This window comes from Pungitius pungitius, chromosome 9 (genome assembly GCF_949316345.1).
Source record: "Pungitius pungitius chromosome 9, fPunPun2.1, whole genome shotgun sequence".
In the NCBI taxonomy this organism is placed as follows: domain Eukaryota; kingdom Metazoa; phylum Chordata; class Actinopteri; order Perciformes; family Gasterosteidae; genus Pungitius; species Pungitius pungitius.
Window position 1 is genome coordinate 5,716,773 of NC_084908.1, and position 16,395 is coordinate 5,733,167.

A 16,395-nucleotide genomic window follows, 5' to 3' on the forward strand; every position below is an offset into this window, starting at 1 on the left:
ACAGAAGGGATCTTATTTACAGTCACTCACAATGGTAGCCCCCGCCCTGAAGCATACCCTGCTTCATGGTCTGTTTGACTCTAAATGAAACACCATTTTCTAAAGGTTTTTAATTATCTTTATGGATAGGGTTAGAGAACCTGCCTTTTCTTACTAAAGACTAAAATAATATTTATACGTATACGTTTGAGTCTCATCTATTTCCTTCAACAGTCACCACGTTTTAAATTGTATCACATTACTATTGATTCTAATGCTTTAAAGGACTGTAAATGGTGCAAAGCGCGCCTCTCTGGGCTTCTTAAATGGTCCGAATATAGGACTCAGCCACCCAGAACAATGGGACAAATTTAAAGTCTTAAAGGCGTTCGACCGTACAGATGACATAAAATGCCCTTTTGAAATTCAAATCATTTAGCTGTAACATCAAGCCACATACGATCCATACGCTCCGGTTTATCAGAAGGCTACAGATGTACTGGGCGACTCTCCCGTATGAACATGTGTAACGTGTGTATGGGTTGGGGTTAGTCTCTCCAGTGAAATCCCAATCTACATTTCTATGACTCTCTGATTAATCACCAGGACGAAGAAGACGTGCTGGTCGAGTGTCGCGTTAGATTCTTGTCTTTCATGGGCGTCGGGCGGAACGTGCACACCTTCGCCTTCGTCATGGACGCTGGCGGCCATCGCTTCGACTGTCACGTCTTCTGGTGCGAGCCCAATGCCGGGAATGTGTCGGAGGCTGTGCAGGCGGCTTGCATGGTGAGTCACTGAAAACACTGAGCAGGTGCATGAAATGCAAAGAGTGTGTGTAACCGTAACAAAAGTGAATGCTACACATATTGATCACATGCATATATTAAAGGGCATGGGCGTGAATTATGTGTATGATTATGATTGGGGGGAGGATGAAACTTAATCTGGTGACGTATTGGAACACAATACAAAGTATGAACGGCTTTGAAAAAAGATTTTGTGTAACACAGTTCTTATTCCATCTCCATGACAGCGCGCGCACACACACACGCACACACACACACACACGAGCTGCAGAATTAACAGGAATTAAACCCAAGTCAACGAAGTAAGCATTCAGCCATGGTTTTGCATTTACATGAGTGATCATGTCCGATTAGATATTAATGTAAACTCCTTACTTAACCCTCTTCATCCCCTCTGGGTAAAGGGGCTGCAAAGAGAGCTCTCCAGTGCCTACGGCCCTTGGCAACATGCTGCACCTCTCCACATAAGGAGTGCACTTTGTCCAGCAGCTATTCTGACTAACAAGTTCATGCTTTATTGGTGGGGGACTCGTGATACGTTTTTTTATTACTAACTGCTACTTTTTACATATTCAAAAAAAGATCTTTTGCAAAAAAAAGAATCTTTTGCATTTGTATTGCTCCTGTATAAACCAACACAAACGAGCAAATTATGAACAAACTAATCAATTATCTCATTTATAATTTAAAAGGTAATGTTGGGAATAAATAGTACTCTTATGAGGGAAAAGAGAGCATGGCTTTGTGTAGGAGTGTGACGTAGCGCCCTTGCAGCCCACGCCGCCACAGGTGGGCTGAGGTTTGAGTTGGGATGAGGTGCAGCGCTCTGGGATGCGATTAACTATTTCGTTTTATTATCCTTCGGTGGTCTTCAGGAAAACAGAGAAAAAACAAACACTTCTAATGGACAAAAATAAAGAGAATAAACCAATTAGTCAAACCTCTCTGCAGGTGACTTCACTCCAGACTTTCCCCTTGCTTTAATACAGCGAAACCAACTGGCTGGAGGTTGAACATGCTGTATCCTACACAGTTATGATGATAATTCACATACGTTCCTGTCATAACGTCAACACTGTTGTCATGTGGATGTGAACAATTAAATAATCAAGTGCAGACATTAATGTACACATTTAGGCTGTTACACATATATTCTGTGCCCTGTCCCAAACAAGGAAGGAACTAGCCCACTTGTCAGTCAATTCGGGGAAAAGGCTCTTCCTTTTCACAATGAGGTTGTATGGAACAAGGTTACATTTGGGTGGTACAGAGTTGTGTCTTTCAGTCCTGGCGGATGGCTGTGTCACTTTTGGATCCATCTGTCCTCTTCAGGCTGTAATGGGGTGTCGAGCTCTGCTGGTGGAAAAGCAGCTCAAATAGAGTAGAGTTCAGGATGTCCTTGCAGGTTTTCCACTATAGATATGGATTATGCTTGCTGCTTTACAGGAGAGGTTTTAGTGTGGACATTAGTACTTTGATTTATCATAATGAACTCATAATACCTTCTCATTCTTTTTTTTCCAGCATGATCATGTCCATAATCACAATCCAGAATGTGGTTATGTTTCTGCTGTAATGCAACCTATCCGTAGAAATAACTCATCTCCCCATGCCCTCCGCTGTGGGGGAGTCACAAGATTAGTCGACTGCTATTGATCACATGCGCACACACACCAACACGGATTGACGTTGACAGGGATCGCCAGTCATTACCATTGATCCCAGCTAGCAGCCTGCACCAGTCTCTCCCACGGACACCTCCGCAGTGGTTCACAGCTGTAACACTCCATCACTGGTAACACGTCTCTCTCTCCTTCTTTCAGCTGCGGTATCAGAAGTGTTTGGTGGCTCGACCCCCCTCCCAGAAGGCCTGCGGCTCGTTGCCCCCAGGTGACTCAGTGTCGCGTCGGGTATCGACCAGCGTGAAGAGAGGCGTCCTGTCCCTCATCGACACCCTCAAACAGAAGAGACCCGTCACAGAGCTGCCGCAGTAACACCCGCCTGCCAAAACCCAGAGTTGCCATGGTAACAAGTCGCCCCACCGCCCGAACCCATTGCCACCGCCAGACCCCAGTAACAATGGAAACACACCGAACCACGGGGTTGATTTTGTGGAAACGCCTTTGCAAAGTTCTTTGCTTTCTCTGAACTACAGTTGGAATTTTGCCTCAAGAGTTTATCGGCTCTGGGGCAAAATTCAAATTTCTTCGGTGAAATATGAGATGAATGAATGAAAAGACTGTAATCCACATCGAGAAGGACCAACCACGGAGAAACACGCGATGTGGTGGACGTGTACATAGAAGTGACTCTCACCCCCCTCAGTGCAGAGGAGGGAGGTGAAGATGGAGAAAAGCAAGAGGGAGTGGACATGAGCGAGCTCCTCACTCCCCTCATTGTGCTCTTATTGTAGAAGTGTCTGTGCCGCCAGCATGACCTCGCACACCTGGCCACACCCACCCCCCCCTCCCCATGTCACTCACCTGGTTGTATTGTCTTTAGTAGCTGTTTCCCCCTCTGCCCCTCTGTCTTATGGCCCATGTGGACTATAACCAGTAGGGACATGGAAGGACGCATTCGTAATGAGTAAAAGAAGGAAGCTGCTTCCGACTAAAAAGATTAGGTCGTCAGTCTACACACACTAACCCGATCCTGCATGATCGTTCTGTATCAAAGTGAACCATTCTAGACCATGTAGATACGCTGCTGCTGCTTACAGGAGGATTTGAAATCCGAAGCCAAGGTGTTTTTTTTTGTATTTCTCTTGTTTCTTGTAAGCTGTGCAAGGGTCGGCGTGGAGGGTCTAAACGAGCGGTGACCGTTCACCCGAAACATCCTGCATGCACTTCCTGTTTACCGTTGTTTTTTTTGTTTTTTTCTTTCGTTAGCCATTTGGGAAAACGATAGAGGATAGCCATAACAGAGAAGGAGTCACAGGGATGGACTGATTTTTTTTTTTTTTAAATCACCACTTCATGTACACTTATGAAGACAGGAGAAAGGCTCCAGATTTGTCTGATTTTCAAGAGGGCAGCCAAAAAAAGAAGAGAAGTGTTGACTCAAACCAACGAGACTCTCCCAGGCGGCCATCTTTGTGTGTCCACGGGACTCTTCACTCGTATGCACCTTCTCATTTGTGGTCCTCATTGCCTTCTTCTTACTGTACCGCTGCTTTCATCAGTGCCACTGCCTCCGTTTCCTCTCACAAATATCAATTGAACTAGCTCTTCGTCATTGCATATCTGACAAGTGTGGATGCGTGGTACTAGCTATCTAAGTCTAATATAACTAAAATCATAGAGGTATGTTCTCTTTGAATGTAAGGCAGAAGACTAATGCCTAGCTAGTACAACCGATCGTTAGCTAACACCCTTCAATCCAACGCGTTTAGGGACTTTACCAACCTGTCTGCCAGGCTTTAGGATTGCTCCTCATGGTGGAAGGGCTGTAGGAAGGTCTTTTCTTTTTCTTATATCAATTTTGCAAATCTAATAATAACATTTTCAAAGTGTTCTGATTAATGTAAACTGCAGTTGTTAGCATGTCGGACTAATAGTTTACTGTAGCTGGCTAGCTATATTTATGGGTTTAGAGTTTACATAGGAAAAAAAAAGGAAAGCATATTTGTATCATCTTTGTTGTGCTGCCTGCTGGATTTGAGGAAGTTTACACCCAGCAACGAGAACCAAACGAGTGGTTGGTTCAGCTAGAAGCCTGAACCTCTTTCACGAGTAACGTTGTGCTGACTAAGCAGCCCTACAGGGCTTGGTTCAAAGGAAATAACACTAAATTGTTTGTTTTTAGCTAATGTTGTAGTAAAAGTATTGATGGAAATGATCATCGTGAAATGTTTTCAGGGGATTCACGGTGTTAAAGTAAAGGTTAGCTCCTTACCTTTCGCGCCAAATACGGTTTTAATTGTGAAAGTTAAAATCTCCTTAACCAGAGTCGGTGAAAGGACGCTAACGGTGGTGAATCGGCCGTGCGCTGGTATTGCCCTAAACCGCTTTGACGTCGGAATGCTAAATATGTTTTTTTTCTCGGAGATTCAACATTGGTTAAAGGGTCGCCAAAATGACCATCAATGTCGTCAACATACCTGTGACCCTAATTCTGTCCTTCAACACCTCCAGTGCAATAAAAGCTCTTTCATCATCACCCCAGCATTAACCGTCGGCCAAAATCGGAAATACACATTTGTCTCCGAGGGTTTTACAGTCTGTACACGTGCGCCAACCTCTGTCCCGAAACCCTCGCATCAGCACAAAACGCGTTTAGCATGACGTGGCAGATTTAGCGTTAGCTTAATTAGCTCGATACCTAGCCAGCGAGTTGATGAAATCTGCTCGCGACAGTTTTCACATTTTTGCCACTAAAATCACGGAGGTTTGCAAAATCTATATACATACATAATACATATTTGTACTTTGCAATGAAAACTTAAAAGTGATTGTGATGAAGTAGAGCTTGACAGTGTAGCAGCAGTTTCCAGAGGAAGCAACATGCCGAGCTTTGAACCCGTTAACCTGTAGTGAAGATAACCAGGAGCGTAATGGACATTCAGCCGAGGATGATGAAATGTGAGCCAGATAACCCAAATGTTTGTGTACAAAACTTCAAATCTATTTTTGGCATTAATCATCATTATAAGCTATGTTTTCATTTATAAATGTCTCATTATTTTCTTGTAATGAAATGCCTTCTTTTTGATTACTCACCAAATGGCCAAAGTGTAAAATAGCGATATAATGTTTCATTGTAGATAAGAAAAAATGCCAGAGTGAATAATGAAACTATGAGAGATGATTGGAAAGTTTCACAGTTGTCAATTCCGTTTTATGCTGAATTTAACTGAGCAATTATCTATGCATTCTTTTGATCTCGAGAAAATGGAAAGTCGTGAAAAGCCTTGCATGACCCCTTGGATGGTTGGAAGAACGACTGTATGTACTGAACAGAAATATTTTTTATTTTATTTATTGTATTTTATAAAGGTATATACTGATTTTATTAGTTGGGGCAACAAACGTCTTGACGCTGTGTCATTGTCTCAGTTCCCGTTTTACTCACAACGCTACAACGAGCTCCTTATCGCAAGAAAAAAGGCGGATACAGGAATATATCTTCACCTTGTAAAGTGTACTGAGAGCCGGGAGTCCACTGTGGCTCTTTACCGGTTAGTAGAAGTCAAGAGGAAGAGGTGGAAGGTGATTAACAATGGCGGACATCCGGCGTCTCCGTCAAGCCCACTTGCTTAAACGACAACAAACGCACACCTTTCTCACAGATGGATGCGTCAGCTTCTGTTTGCTGTTCACCTGTTTGTACACTTTGTCAATGTAATCAAATGTGAGAATAAACAGCATAATAAAACGGAGCACCGCGTTTGTGTGTCTGTGTGTCACAGCGCATTAGCTCATGTTTGGGTATAGAACTTCTACCAGCTGCACGCCCCGAGGGATTTTCTCTCATCCTCCTCAGATTATTTTACTCAATATTATCTGTGAAGATGACAGCGCACATTATTTCAGGAAGAAATGTGAAAAATTTGAAGATGAAAAAACATGCATAACCCTGACTGATAGGATTTCTTTCCCTTTTACTTATTTTAGTCATTATTCGACCAGCTTTATCTTGCTACTATATACAGGTTTGGAATTATTAGTTTAATGTATAAAACATGCCTATCACAACCCTCCAAAGACGTCTTTAAATTGTCATTCTTAAAAAGGGACTTTAGTAACGTTTTGGGGGTTGGGAGGAGGGCTGAACTTGAAGTTGATGTTTCCTATAGATCCTCCCCATGACTGAATATTGTAGAATCCTATCCCCAGTATTTCAAAATACTATCGCAGTGTCAGTGGATATAGAGCGTCTTGCCACCCGCAGAACAGAGTGTAACCCAACGTAATGATATCTAATATATTAGTACTCATGTTTTAAGGGGACGTCCGATGCAAATTATGTAATAACCTCAGCAAAAAGAGAGAACCATACCAGAGACAAATAAATGACCACACCTCATTTCTTTACATATATATTTATACCTCAAATGTAACTTACAATGCAATTATTTTATTTAAATATATATCTTTTATTATTTAAAATAGTATACTTAAGAGAGACTGTAGTGTCAGAACGTGCAGGTTATTTAATGCAGTGTTTCTCAACTGCTGGGTCTCGGGCCTTTGCATGGGAAAATAAAAATAAAATAAAAAGACGAGATGTTTCCATCGACCGATCAAATTGGGTTGTCATTAAGGGGTAAAGGTGGGTCCCGGAGCCAGACAAGTTGAGAACCACTGATATAATGCATAACAGCATCTAGAATCTATCTGTATAATCCAGGCAGGTCGAGCGAGGAGGACGATGCAGAGGCGTGGCCGGGCTGAGACAGAGAGGTCCGGGACAGACGGAGACACAGAGAGCTGCCGCTCACCGTGCCGGGGGACGGGGAGGAAATGGGTGGCAGGACAGAATCTGGGGGCTTCAGCACGATCTCTTCCCTCAGCCTGGCCACCTTTCCTTTGGCCTTCGGTCCCTCCTGCTTGGAGGCCGGGGGCGGTTTGGGACGGCCCGGAGACGGGCCGCTAAAGTCAGCCTGCTGGGATTCGAGCGTTGGACCGCTACTTAGCTTGTGCGCCAGGGCCGCGATTGGATACAAGTGGTTGGAGGCCTTTGAGGAGGACATTAACGTCAGTGTGAGACGAGGTATTCTCCTGGGTCTCTGCCTCTTGAGATGTGACTGGTTGGCCTTGGATTTTGTCGATTTCTTTGTGCGGCTCTTGAGGTTTTGCTTTGAGGCTTCGTGTGTCCTGTTGGTTTGCCCCTTGGCCTTTAGCTTGGTTCCTTTCAACGCTCTCTTCTTCTTCCCACCTTTTCCACCGCGGTCTTCCTCCTTGCCCTCCTCGCCACATTCACCTCTCTTTCCATCGTGCTCTGAAGCGGCGTCCGGATCTTCTCCATTCACAGCATCGCTTCCCGCCTGCCTTTCTTGGCTCGAGGGGGATGAGGGTTTGCTGCCGGCTGACCCCATGCCATTCTTCCTCCTCCTTCCCTTTTTACCGCTTTTTGACTGTTCAGGCAGGATTCCACCCAGGAGGCCCTTTGCTGCTGCCCTTGCCAGCACCTCGTGGATGGTCTCTACCTTGGTTGGATCTGCCTAAAAACCAGGGGCAGATTTACAGTATGGACACACATTCAAACTACAGGTCTCTATCTATACAGCTAAAAGCCTGCTGGGTAGGAATGAGCCCTAACGTTAACCTGCAGAGGGAGGGAGGGAGAGGAGGGGTAATGACAGGGGAAAGGCAACAGGAGGTTTCAGGTTGGTCTCATCCAGCATTTGGAGTTAGCAGTTTTTACCCAAACTACAAAGTACTACCTACGTGATTACAGTGGGAAGCATGGACGTCTGTTCCAAATATCATTGCAACCCTTTCAATAGACTAAGCAAATGTTGGCCTCATGTTGGTGCTGGGGAAGGAAAGTCATGGCGCGAGTGTGACAAAAGTTTAACTGTGACTAACACAAGCTACACATTGTATTAATCATCACATGTTTTTACTGTGGACCAATAGGATGGACTGCACTTTTATCATAGATATTACAGATATTCACTGTTTATTTTTTTTAAATTCACAGCAGCATCTCATTCCTTCCTATATTTACGTTTTCTTGAGCGGAGCAATAGGGAGGGAGAGGGTGTTGCAGCGGGGGGGAAGCAAATAGACAAAGTGATGCAACAAGAAACCATATGGATCACAATTATCCATTCGTCTTTGCTGTAAGGCACTGAATTACAGCTTTTTTATTTGTGTTTTATGGGTTATTGGAATGTGTGTGTGTGTGTGTTTAAACAAGCAGAGCCAACCGACCTCCCTTCAGAAGGACAGTAAAAGTGTGCAGCCTCAGCATTACTGCAAGGTCTCGTCACAAAGCAACTACACACACACACACACACACACACTTCACCTGTCGAGACAGCCGTGCGACAAAGCAGCCGTTGGTGAACTGGGACGCTTCGAGCCGGAGGAACTTGGAGTCCGTCGTATCACCTGACTGAGAGTCGTCGGGGAAAATCGGGCCGTTCAACCTGAGAGAGAAAATGTGCCACTTGAATCCGTCACGTTGCTTCAGAAACGGGTCGATAGTTTGTACCCAGAGGGGGAACCTCTCATCTCATCACGAAGGTAATGGAAGAGCTTATGTGACAGAACATAATGACGTTTGGATCGATGGGGAGTAATGATCTGTGTGAGACGCACTCTGAAATCTTCTCCCCCCACGACTCTGGGACTAACCACTGTCCCCACGGCAACCGCAGCTGATCCATACCTCGCCAAGCCTGCTGACAGTGACCTCTCACTCTTTCTCACTCACACACTAAATACAGTGTTTAAAGTGGAGATGTGGGATATGCTGTCATATTTACATCAGTCAGACATTGTCTACTCTCTCTCTCTCTCCTGCCTGTCTGTAATCATCATAAAATAAGCAGAGTCTAAAAGAAGGGGAGGGAAGTTCACCTGAGCTTCATCCATAACTCTGACCCACTGAGGGATCAGCTGAGGCTGTTCTTTGACTAGTGCCTTAATCTGGTAGGCTCTCTTTCTTCTTTTGTATAAATAAGATGTTCATCATTTTAACACGATATTCCTCCCTAAAAGGTTTCATCCTTTTATTAGAATCTGCATCTAGGCCTTCTTATTTGAACCCACTCGCTGGCTATTTGATGCATCATCGGTGCAGTAGTCTTCTGTGCCCTACAACATCTCTACAACGCTTGACTTCAGCATGTTAGCATTGTAATTGGGTTCGTGCTAGCATTCAGATGTTAGCGCTCTCTACCACCTCATGGGCGGCGGTAGAGGCGATTAAAGAAGATGCGGGTTAGTTTTACAATGGAACATCTCCGGTGTGGTGATGGAGGGAAAATGGTGTTTCCTTTAAACATACCTTTGCTTAAAGCACATCTTGTTTTGTGTTTTCGCATCGCATTTGTTTATGTGCAAGTAACACAGAGAGAAAGAAAGCAGGTGTGTGTGTGTGTGTGTGTGTATGGACCTGAAGGGCAGCAGTTTGGGTTGAGTGTGTGTCTTTTCCAACACTCTTTTTACCAGCTGTTCATTTTCCTCAGGATACACTGAGCGTGTGCAGTAGACCACTGTCTGGACCTTTGGGACTGACGGAGAAGACATGACGTTGTTGCATTAGTGTGTGTGTGTGTGTGCAGTGTGTGATTTTAATGTGTACTCACAGGAGAGAGCGCGTGCCAGTAGTCTGGCCTGCTGGTTGGCCATTTTGTGTATTTTGCTGCGGCACACGGCACCGTGACACAAGTCTGGCAGCAGGTCCCACTCTGACAACAGGGTGAAGCTTATCAGAAGTGAAATGGGACGCCGCCGCTATCAATTATCCACACGTCTCACTTTCTACCGGCGGACCTCATAGTACCTCCGTGTTCGCTGTGGATGGTCGGCACGGGGTCATTGAGCGCAGAGGACGTGCACCGGGGCAGCACGATGATGACCTTTACGCGCTGGACGGCGGCGTCGCCCTCGCCGAGGCCGCAGAAGCCTTCTGACAGGACGCGCACGTCTACGTTGGCCACCAATTTGAATAGGAATTAAAATGCAACTGTCCCTTTTTACACAGCTTTTTACACATTTTCTGTGGCTTCACGGCTCACTTTTGACGTCCATCCGCGCGAGCAGCTCCCCCATCTCCTCCAACTGCGCGGCCGTGTGGTCGGCGCCGCACACCAGCGCCCGGCCGCAGCGGGCCGCCGCCGCCACGGCCACGTGGGCCGCGGTCACAGCCGAGAAGGACCCCGCCACCAGGACGTCGCCTTTGTCGAACAGCAGGGGGCGTAACGCGCTCACCGCCACGCACAGGCTCCTGTCCTGGATGGGGAGGGCCGTTGTTTGTCAGGTGCCACCGTCGGTCCTTAGCGGGCATGCACGTGCTCGTGCAGTACCTGTGGGTGGAGTGGGCGGAGTGCTTGGGCGCCTGCGAGGCCGCTGAGGAGCTGCCGCGGGAGGACCAGTGTGTCCGGACAGAGAGGGTCTCTGCAGAACGTCTCCTCGGTGAGGTCCGCCAGGAGCTCCACTTCACGCAGCCCTGCCCCCTGCAGGGCTGCACACGTGTCCTCCACACTGCGGAGGAGACGAGATGTTTCTGTTCCACTAAATCATTGAGACCCTGGGGTTTCTGGTGGACGGTGGTACCGGAGGAACACTTCCACTCACGCTGTTAGCATCCGGAATCTTTCTGTTTCAGTGAACTTCACCCTCCATTAAACTCAGCATGCAACCCCCCCCCACCGAACAGAGGCTGTCTCTATCAGCACAGGAGTGTTTAAGAGTTCTACACTTCACCTGCTAACATAGATCTTACAAATCCTTGCTGCTTCATACCAGTTGGCAACCTTCGGTCCTACTGAGTGAAGTGTTTAAAGCTTGCATTCCCTCTAATGACCAGCAGGGGGCGACTGAAAGAATTCTGATTGTATAGAAGTCTATGAGAAAATAACCCTACTTCTCTCCTTATTTATTCCTTCGGGAAACACTGTAGATACATGATAATTATTGAGTAAATTGTCGCCCATTTTGAAACAGTGGATTATGCTTCAGGGTGGCCATTGATTGACAGGTCGGTGCTGCTTTTGTCATCTCTACGTCTCTACCCGACTCATCCACATTCATTCATTGGTTCTGAAAGACCTCCAAACATCTGTCCACAAACCAATAGGTGAGTCTGCCACAAGAAAGAGGCGCCTTTGATTGCAGAGCGGTCAAAGATGTATTGTGTTTAATATATTTCAAAACACAAACATTTAATGACACAAGCAATTAGATAATTAGTGTGTGTGAGAGAGGGAGATGGCGTACCTGGTCTGGAGGGTGTTGACCCACGCGTACACTGGCAGGCGCTTTGCTCGGTGCTGTTTGGTCCTGACAAGATCAGAGAGGAAACAGGAGACGCTCTGCAGGTTCTGCTTCACTCTGAAGCGAGCGAGAGCGGCTGCCAGCTTGGTTTTACTCCTGGAACACAAAAAAAACGCATCGCAAAAAAGAAAAAAAGCGTGATGCAGAAACACGCCCCCCCCCCCACACACACACACACACACACACCTCTGCAGACTGCCCTCCATGTCCCTGACTTCCTGCGAGGGCTCCTCCCCTTCCGTCGCTGAACGCTTCCGGGTCACAAAACGTCGGTCCTGGTAGTCAAACAGCATCACCATCGCCAACGGCAACGAGTCGGCGCGCTGCAAAGCACAGCACTTTCTTCATCCCCTCACAGGGCATCAAAACACGAGAGCGGTAGACCTTGTTCCACAGACGTTTGGACTCGTCAGGGCAAGAGAAGCTCGGTCCCCGTGAGTCACGACAAGCTGAAACGTCTGCTGTCGGTTTGGAATAAACGCCGGCGTAATGCACACCACCACTTTGATAATAGCAATGCAATAATATCTCCGGCCACATTGAACATAACGTTGACACCTTGTAAACCTCGGGCCCCCGGCCCATCCAGGAGGCAACAGCTTCTGCCCAGTGAAGCCAATGCTGAAGTGAAACATGTTGACCTAGTTAAGTTATTCTACCAGGCCCAGAATCTGAAATCAGTCATTTCATGATTTGCCTCCCCGGGTGTCTGTGTGCTTCCTCTCCTCACAGGACTCTGTGCATGGTGGTGACATCTGGACGGTGGTCCTCACATACACTGCCACTTCCACTCGGATTATTATTATTACTTAACTGGAAACCGTGACCCCTTTTGTTATCAGGAATCACGAATCAGGAAGCATTTATTGCCATAATATGTCAGACATACAAGGAATTTGACTTGGCGGTTGGTGCATAAAAGCAGACGGTACGACAATGGACAACAAACAACATAGTGCAGGAATAAGATAAAAAAATATGGTAAAATATAATGCTATGGGTTAGTAATCTAAAGCTATGGGTTAGTTAAGTTGGAAAAAAAAAATAAAGTGCACCAGCCAAAAGAAAGTTGAATGTGTATGTACATGTAGTGTCAGTGTTATTCTACCACATCCACTGCCTCTGTCAGTATTCTGTTATGTGTGTTGCACAGAGAAGGTCAGCAGATCCTCACCGAGGAAAAATGAATCCATGAAACTATTTTCACTTCATGCTCCTCACAGTCATGTTGAATCCATTTAGAATTTGTGAAAGTTTGCAAAGTAAATCTTCTTTCCTCTATGACAACCAAGACACTAGCATTTTCCTCAGCTCCTTTTTTCTAGGTGTGTGTGTGTGTGTGTGTGTGTGTGTGTGTGTGTGTGTGTGTGTTTACAGTACAGCTGTATTGCAGCAGAGACGTGTGTGGAATCACAAAGAGCTGCGTGATTGGTTTTATTGTCACACTTTCAATCTAATGATCTGTTGGCCTGTTCTGTATGTGTCACCCATCCCTCAATAAAATAACCCTTCACACACACACACACACGCGCGCAGACAGCCTGGGTGTATTTATTGTCTTTTATAGTGTAATCGATAGTCTCCTAGTTGGACGGTACGTACGGATCTGAATACAAATGCTCTTTATTTGCATCCTCACTCTTTACCTTCCACAGATGAGGGCATCTATACAGACTGATTTAATGCGTTGTTTTTGGTTCTTCTCCTAGTTCGCTTTGATTAGAGTTTAATTGTCAGATTGTGAATAACCTGCCATGGTGTGTGGTTTTTGGAAGGCTCCAGATCACTCGTGTCAAATCTGGTGGGACTCACAATGTTCTGGGAGGTGTGGAAGCAGCTGTCAGCAATCATCTCCTCCAGTAGATCTTGGTCTAGGAGGCAAACAGTGTTGTTAATGGACAACAAAATGATCAGCACATCAGAAGGATGCATTTTAAACCCACAGAGGCCTTTTCTCCGTATAATCCAAATGTTTTCATGGAATCTATTTTTCACCATTGATGATTGGTCAAAGTAGCATGGACGTTGTTTCTGTAAACAGACGTGACTGCAAATGTTGGATAGCATTGTTTGGCAACTAGCATATGATCATCTCATAAAGTTGTGGTATTGAATCCTCTTTGCACATTCAGCAGCAACATTGTTTTTCATTTTTAAGTGGCGTTTTCCTGTAAACTGACAAAGGTCGTCAAATATTCAATCTCCTTTTATCTCTGGTTTGATCTCCTCCATCTTCACAAAATCAATCCTCTATCTCTTTACAGTGAGTTTATTGCCTTTTGGGCGGGGGGGGGGGGGTGGTTGATCAGAGCGGTGAGAGACAGTCAAATCGAGGGTGAAATGAACACACAATCTAGAAGAAGTGGAAATGCTCTAAAAAGCTGAGGGTTCAACATTAGATGAGCACCCGTTCCCGTTCGCTCCGTATTGGACGCACTGAAAATATTCCATCAGTGAACCTTTAAATGTCGTTTCATAACAGCTTTCTGCGACTCGGAACAACAAGTCCATTGGAATCCATTGTGCTAAGTGCACTGGCTCCAAACCTGGCCAAATCAAATTCAAACTACATAAAGATAGCGGCGTGCAGTCAAATACTGGGTGTAGTGGCTGTATGAGTGTGTGTGTGTGTGTGTGTGTGTTCCAATGGCATGCACCCTCTTATCACCTCCCACACAGACATCTGCTGTACCTCCAGTGCAAGTCATTTGCAGGGGGAGTGAATTGTCCGACTACATACTATTTAATCTACAGGCCGCAGTTGAAGAGTGCGTGCTGGGGCTCCAGCACATTCATTACAGAGATAAGGCCTCCTGTGGGCACGATTTTGCGGGGTAAAGCGTTACTATAGATCAAATTAATTTCTCCTCCAAAGCTGCAACGCTGCTGGTCAATACATTTGAGTGTATCGAAGGCGAGCTGGTACGCCCGCCTCCGGGGGGGCTTGAATCCGCTCTCCGGGGGCGGCGTGCCCGTCCTCCTCCCGTACTGCAGGAGCTGCCGCGCCACCGGCTTCTCTGCACGCAGCCGGCGGAAGATGGCCGCCGCTTGCAAGTAGGCCCCATCTGACGGAGGAGAGGCTGCACAGAGAGGGGGGGTGGGGGGGGGAAATTGTTGCCTTGAGAGGGGGGCGTGGTCGGTTTATTGACACTGTAAGTGCTTCGTCCGAAACGGTAAGAGGTTTCGATGTGAGAGAGAAGAATGAATAGAAGAATGAATGGATATGTGACTCTGAGGAGACTTTTTTCAAAGTCTAACTGGTGCGTCCGTCCTTTCACAGTCAAATACGTCGCGCCTTGGCATTGAACGGCTGCTGTTAACACTCGTTGGATCCGTGCGACCACGCTTCTCTGACTTGTCTCCATGTGGGGGAGAAACCCTTCACCGGAAAATGCAGATTGAAACCTTCTAAATGTGATTAACTATCGTCATTCTATCTCACCTGGTGACTGAGACTGGAGACGAGGAAGTTGAATTGGCGGAGGCACCTTGTGGTTCTCCTCGCTGGAGTCCACTGTTTGAGAGGGGGGGGACAGCTTGTGTTACACACACACACACACACACACACACACACACACACAACAAGTAGCAGCATATAGAGACCTCACCATTGCCATGAACACAGACACTCCTCTAAAACAGTCCCTCAACATTTACGTCTTTCCGAGTGGGTTTGCTTACAGAGTGAAACCCGAGCCGGGGAAATGTAAATAAGAAGCGTAGCGTTACTCGTGGCCGACCACGCTGGAAACGTGAGACTGTAGGGGGGTAGTTGGGCTCCTCCTGGTGCAATTAGGCCAACGGGCCAGATCAGTCGGCATGAATAAGTAATGTCCCACCTTGGACAAAGGTCCACCTTTCTCTGACCTGCCTCACTCATCAGTGTGCAACACACTGACACACAAATAAACTCATGTGCTGACTCATGTTAGCAGTACTGTGAAAACACAGAGACACTTCAATTTGACCTGTAGGTTCTTAGATATTTATACATGAATGAATTCTATACGCTCGGACCGCCGATCGCTGAAGAAAATGACAACGAAAAGACCCACCAGGCCACTAGAGACAGAGACATCAAGTTCCTAGAACACTTCTCCATCCTCCAACCTGTGACAACACTTTTCTCGACTGTAAGAACTGCTGTATTAGGATTTACATCCAGAAGTTGCAGGCACCACTGGCTTCTAATTAAAGTGAATTGATGGAGAAAAACAGCAGCTTAGCCCCCACTCATCAATGTTTAAGCATGAAATTGAAATTGACCAGAAATGTGCAGCTTGTCGAAAACGGCCGGCGCAGATGTAATGAATTAATGAATATCAAACGGCAGCTTAGTAGTAATCTTCTTGGGCGATGAATGGCTGTTTAAAATTGCATGGCGGGTCTTTACCTGTGTCGTTGAGAATCCTCCCCACAGGAGAGACGAGGGTCATCTTATCCAAAACGCAGCACAACACTGGCTGCCACAGCACAAAGCGGTAATTTTCTGCTCCCGGTTTGGATTTGACGCAGAACTCACACACTCACAGCCTGTTTGTCAGGCCTGATCCGCCCTGTCCTGAGTTTGAAACACCATGGCAACAATATGATAATGAGCCTTTCATCTTTCTGACTGACTTACATTAAAACACATGATACCGTGTGCAGGACAGTGCTTC

General features: G+C 46.2%; 2 protein-coding genes across 7 annotated transcripts in view; one reads left to right on the plus strand and one right to left on the minus strand.

The window, feature by feature from the left end:
• apbb2b (amyloid beta (A4) precursor protein-binding, family B, member 2b) overlaps positions 1-6,162 on the plus strand; it is a 29,794-nt gene extending 23,632 nt beyond the window's left edge. For all 6 annotated transcript variants that reach the window (XM_062564205.1, XM_037471733.2, XM_062564206.1 and 3 more), the window contains 2 exons: positions 586-765; positions 2,609-6,162. In XM_062564205.1, the coding sequence (XP_062420189.1) occupies positions 586-765; positions 2,609-2,779 (351 nt within the window). In that variant the 3' untranslated portion in view covers positions 2,780-6,162. The remainder of the gene's footprint in view (positions 1-585; positions 766-2,608) is intronic.
• Positions 6,163-6,913: 751 nt separating this feature from the next.
• On the minus strand, positions 6,914-16,294 carry LOC119217805 (putative methyltransferase NSUN7). The gene is made up of 13 exons (XM_062564734.1): positions 16,128-16,294; positions 15,177-15,248; positions 14,632-14,814; positions 13,547-13,605; positions 11,921-12,057; positions 11,678-11,830; positions 10,750-10,942; positions 10,477-10,690; positions 10,242-10,385; positions 10,045-10,146; positions 9,852-9,969; positions 8,760-8,880; positions 6,914-7,947 (listed from the first exon to the last, which is right to left on the minus strand). Exons 1-13 carry the CDS (start codon positions 16,168-16,170, stop codon positions 7,117-7,119), a joined length of 2,370 nt encoding a protein of 789 aa, XP_062420718.1. The 5' UTR covers positions 16,171-16,294; the 3' UTR covers positions 6,914-7,116.
• Between the last annotated feature and the right edge of the window lie 101 nt (positions 16,295-16,395).

Bases quoted from the DNA above. Each gene is read 5' to 3' on its own strand.
- LOC119217805 (XM_062564734.1), bottom strand. From the start codon at position 16,170: ATGACCCTCGTCTCTCCTGTGGGGAGGATTCTCAACGACACAG. The intron at 12,058-13,546 runs GTGAGTCCCACC...TGTGCTTTGCAG, and splicing joins TCCACACCTCCCAGAACATT to CGCGCCGACTCGTTGCCGTT. The intron at 10,386-10,476 runs GTGAGCCGTGAA...TGGCCAACGTAG, and splicing joins CGCGCGGATGGACGTCAAAA to ACGTGCGCGTCCTGTCAGAA.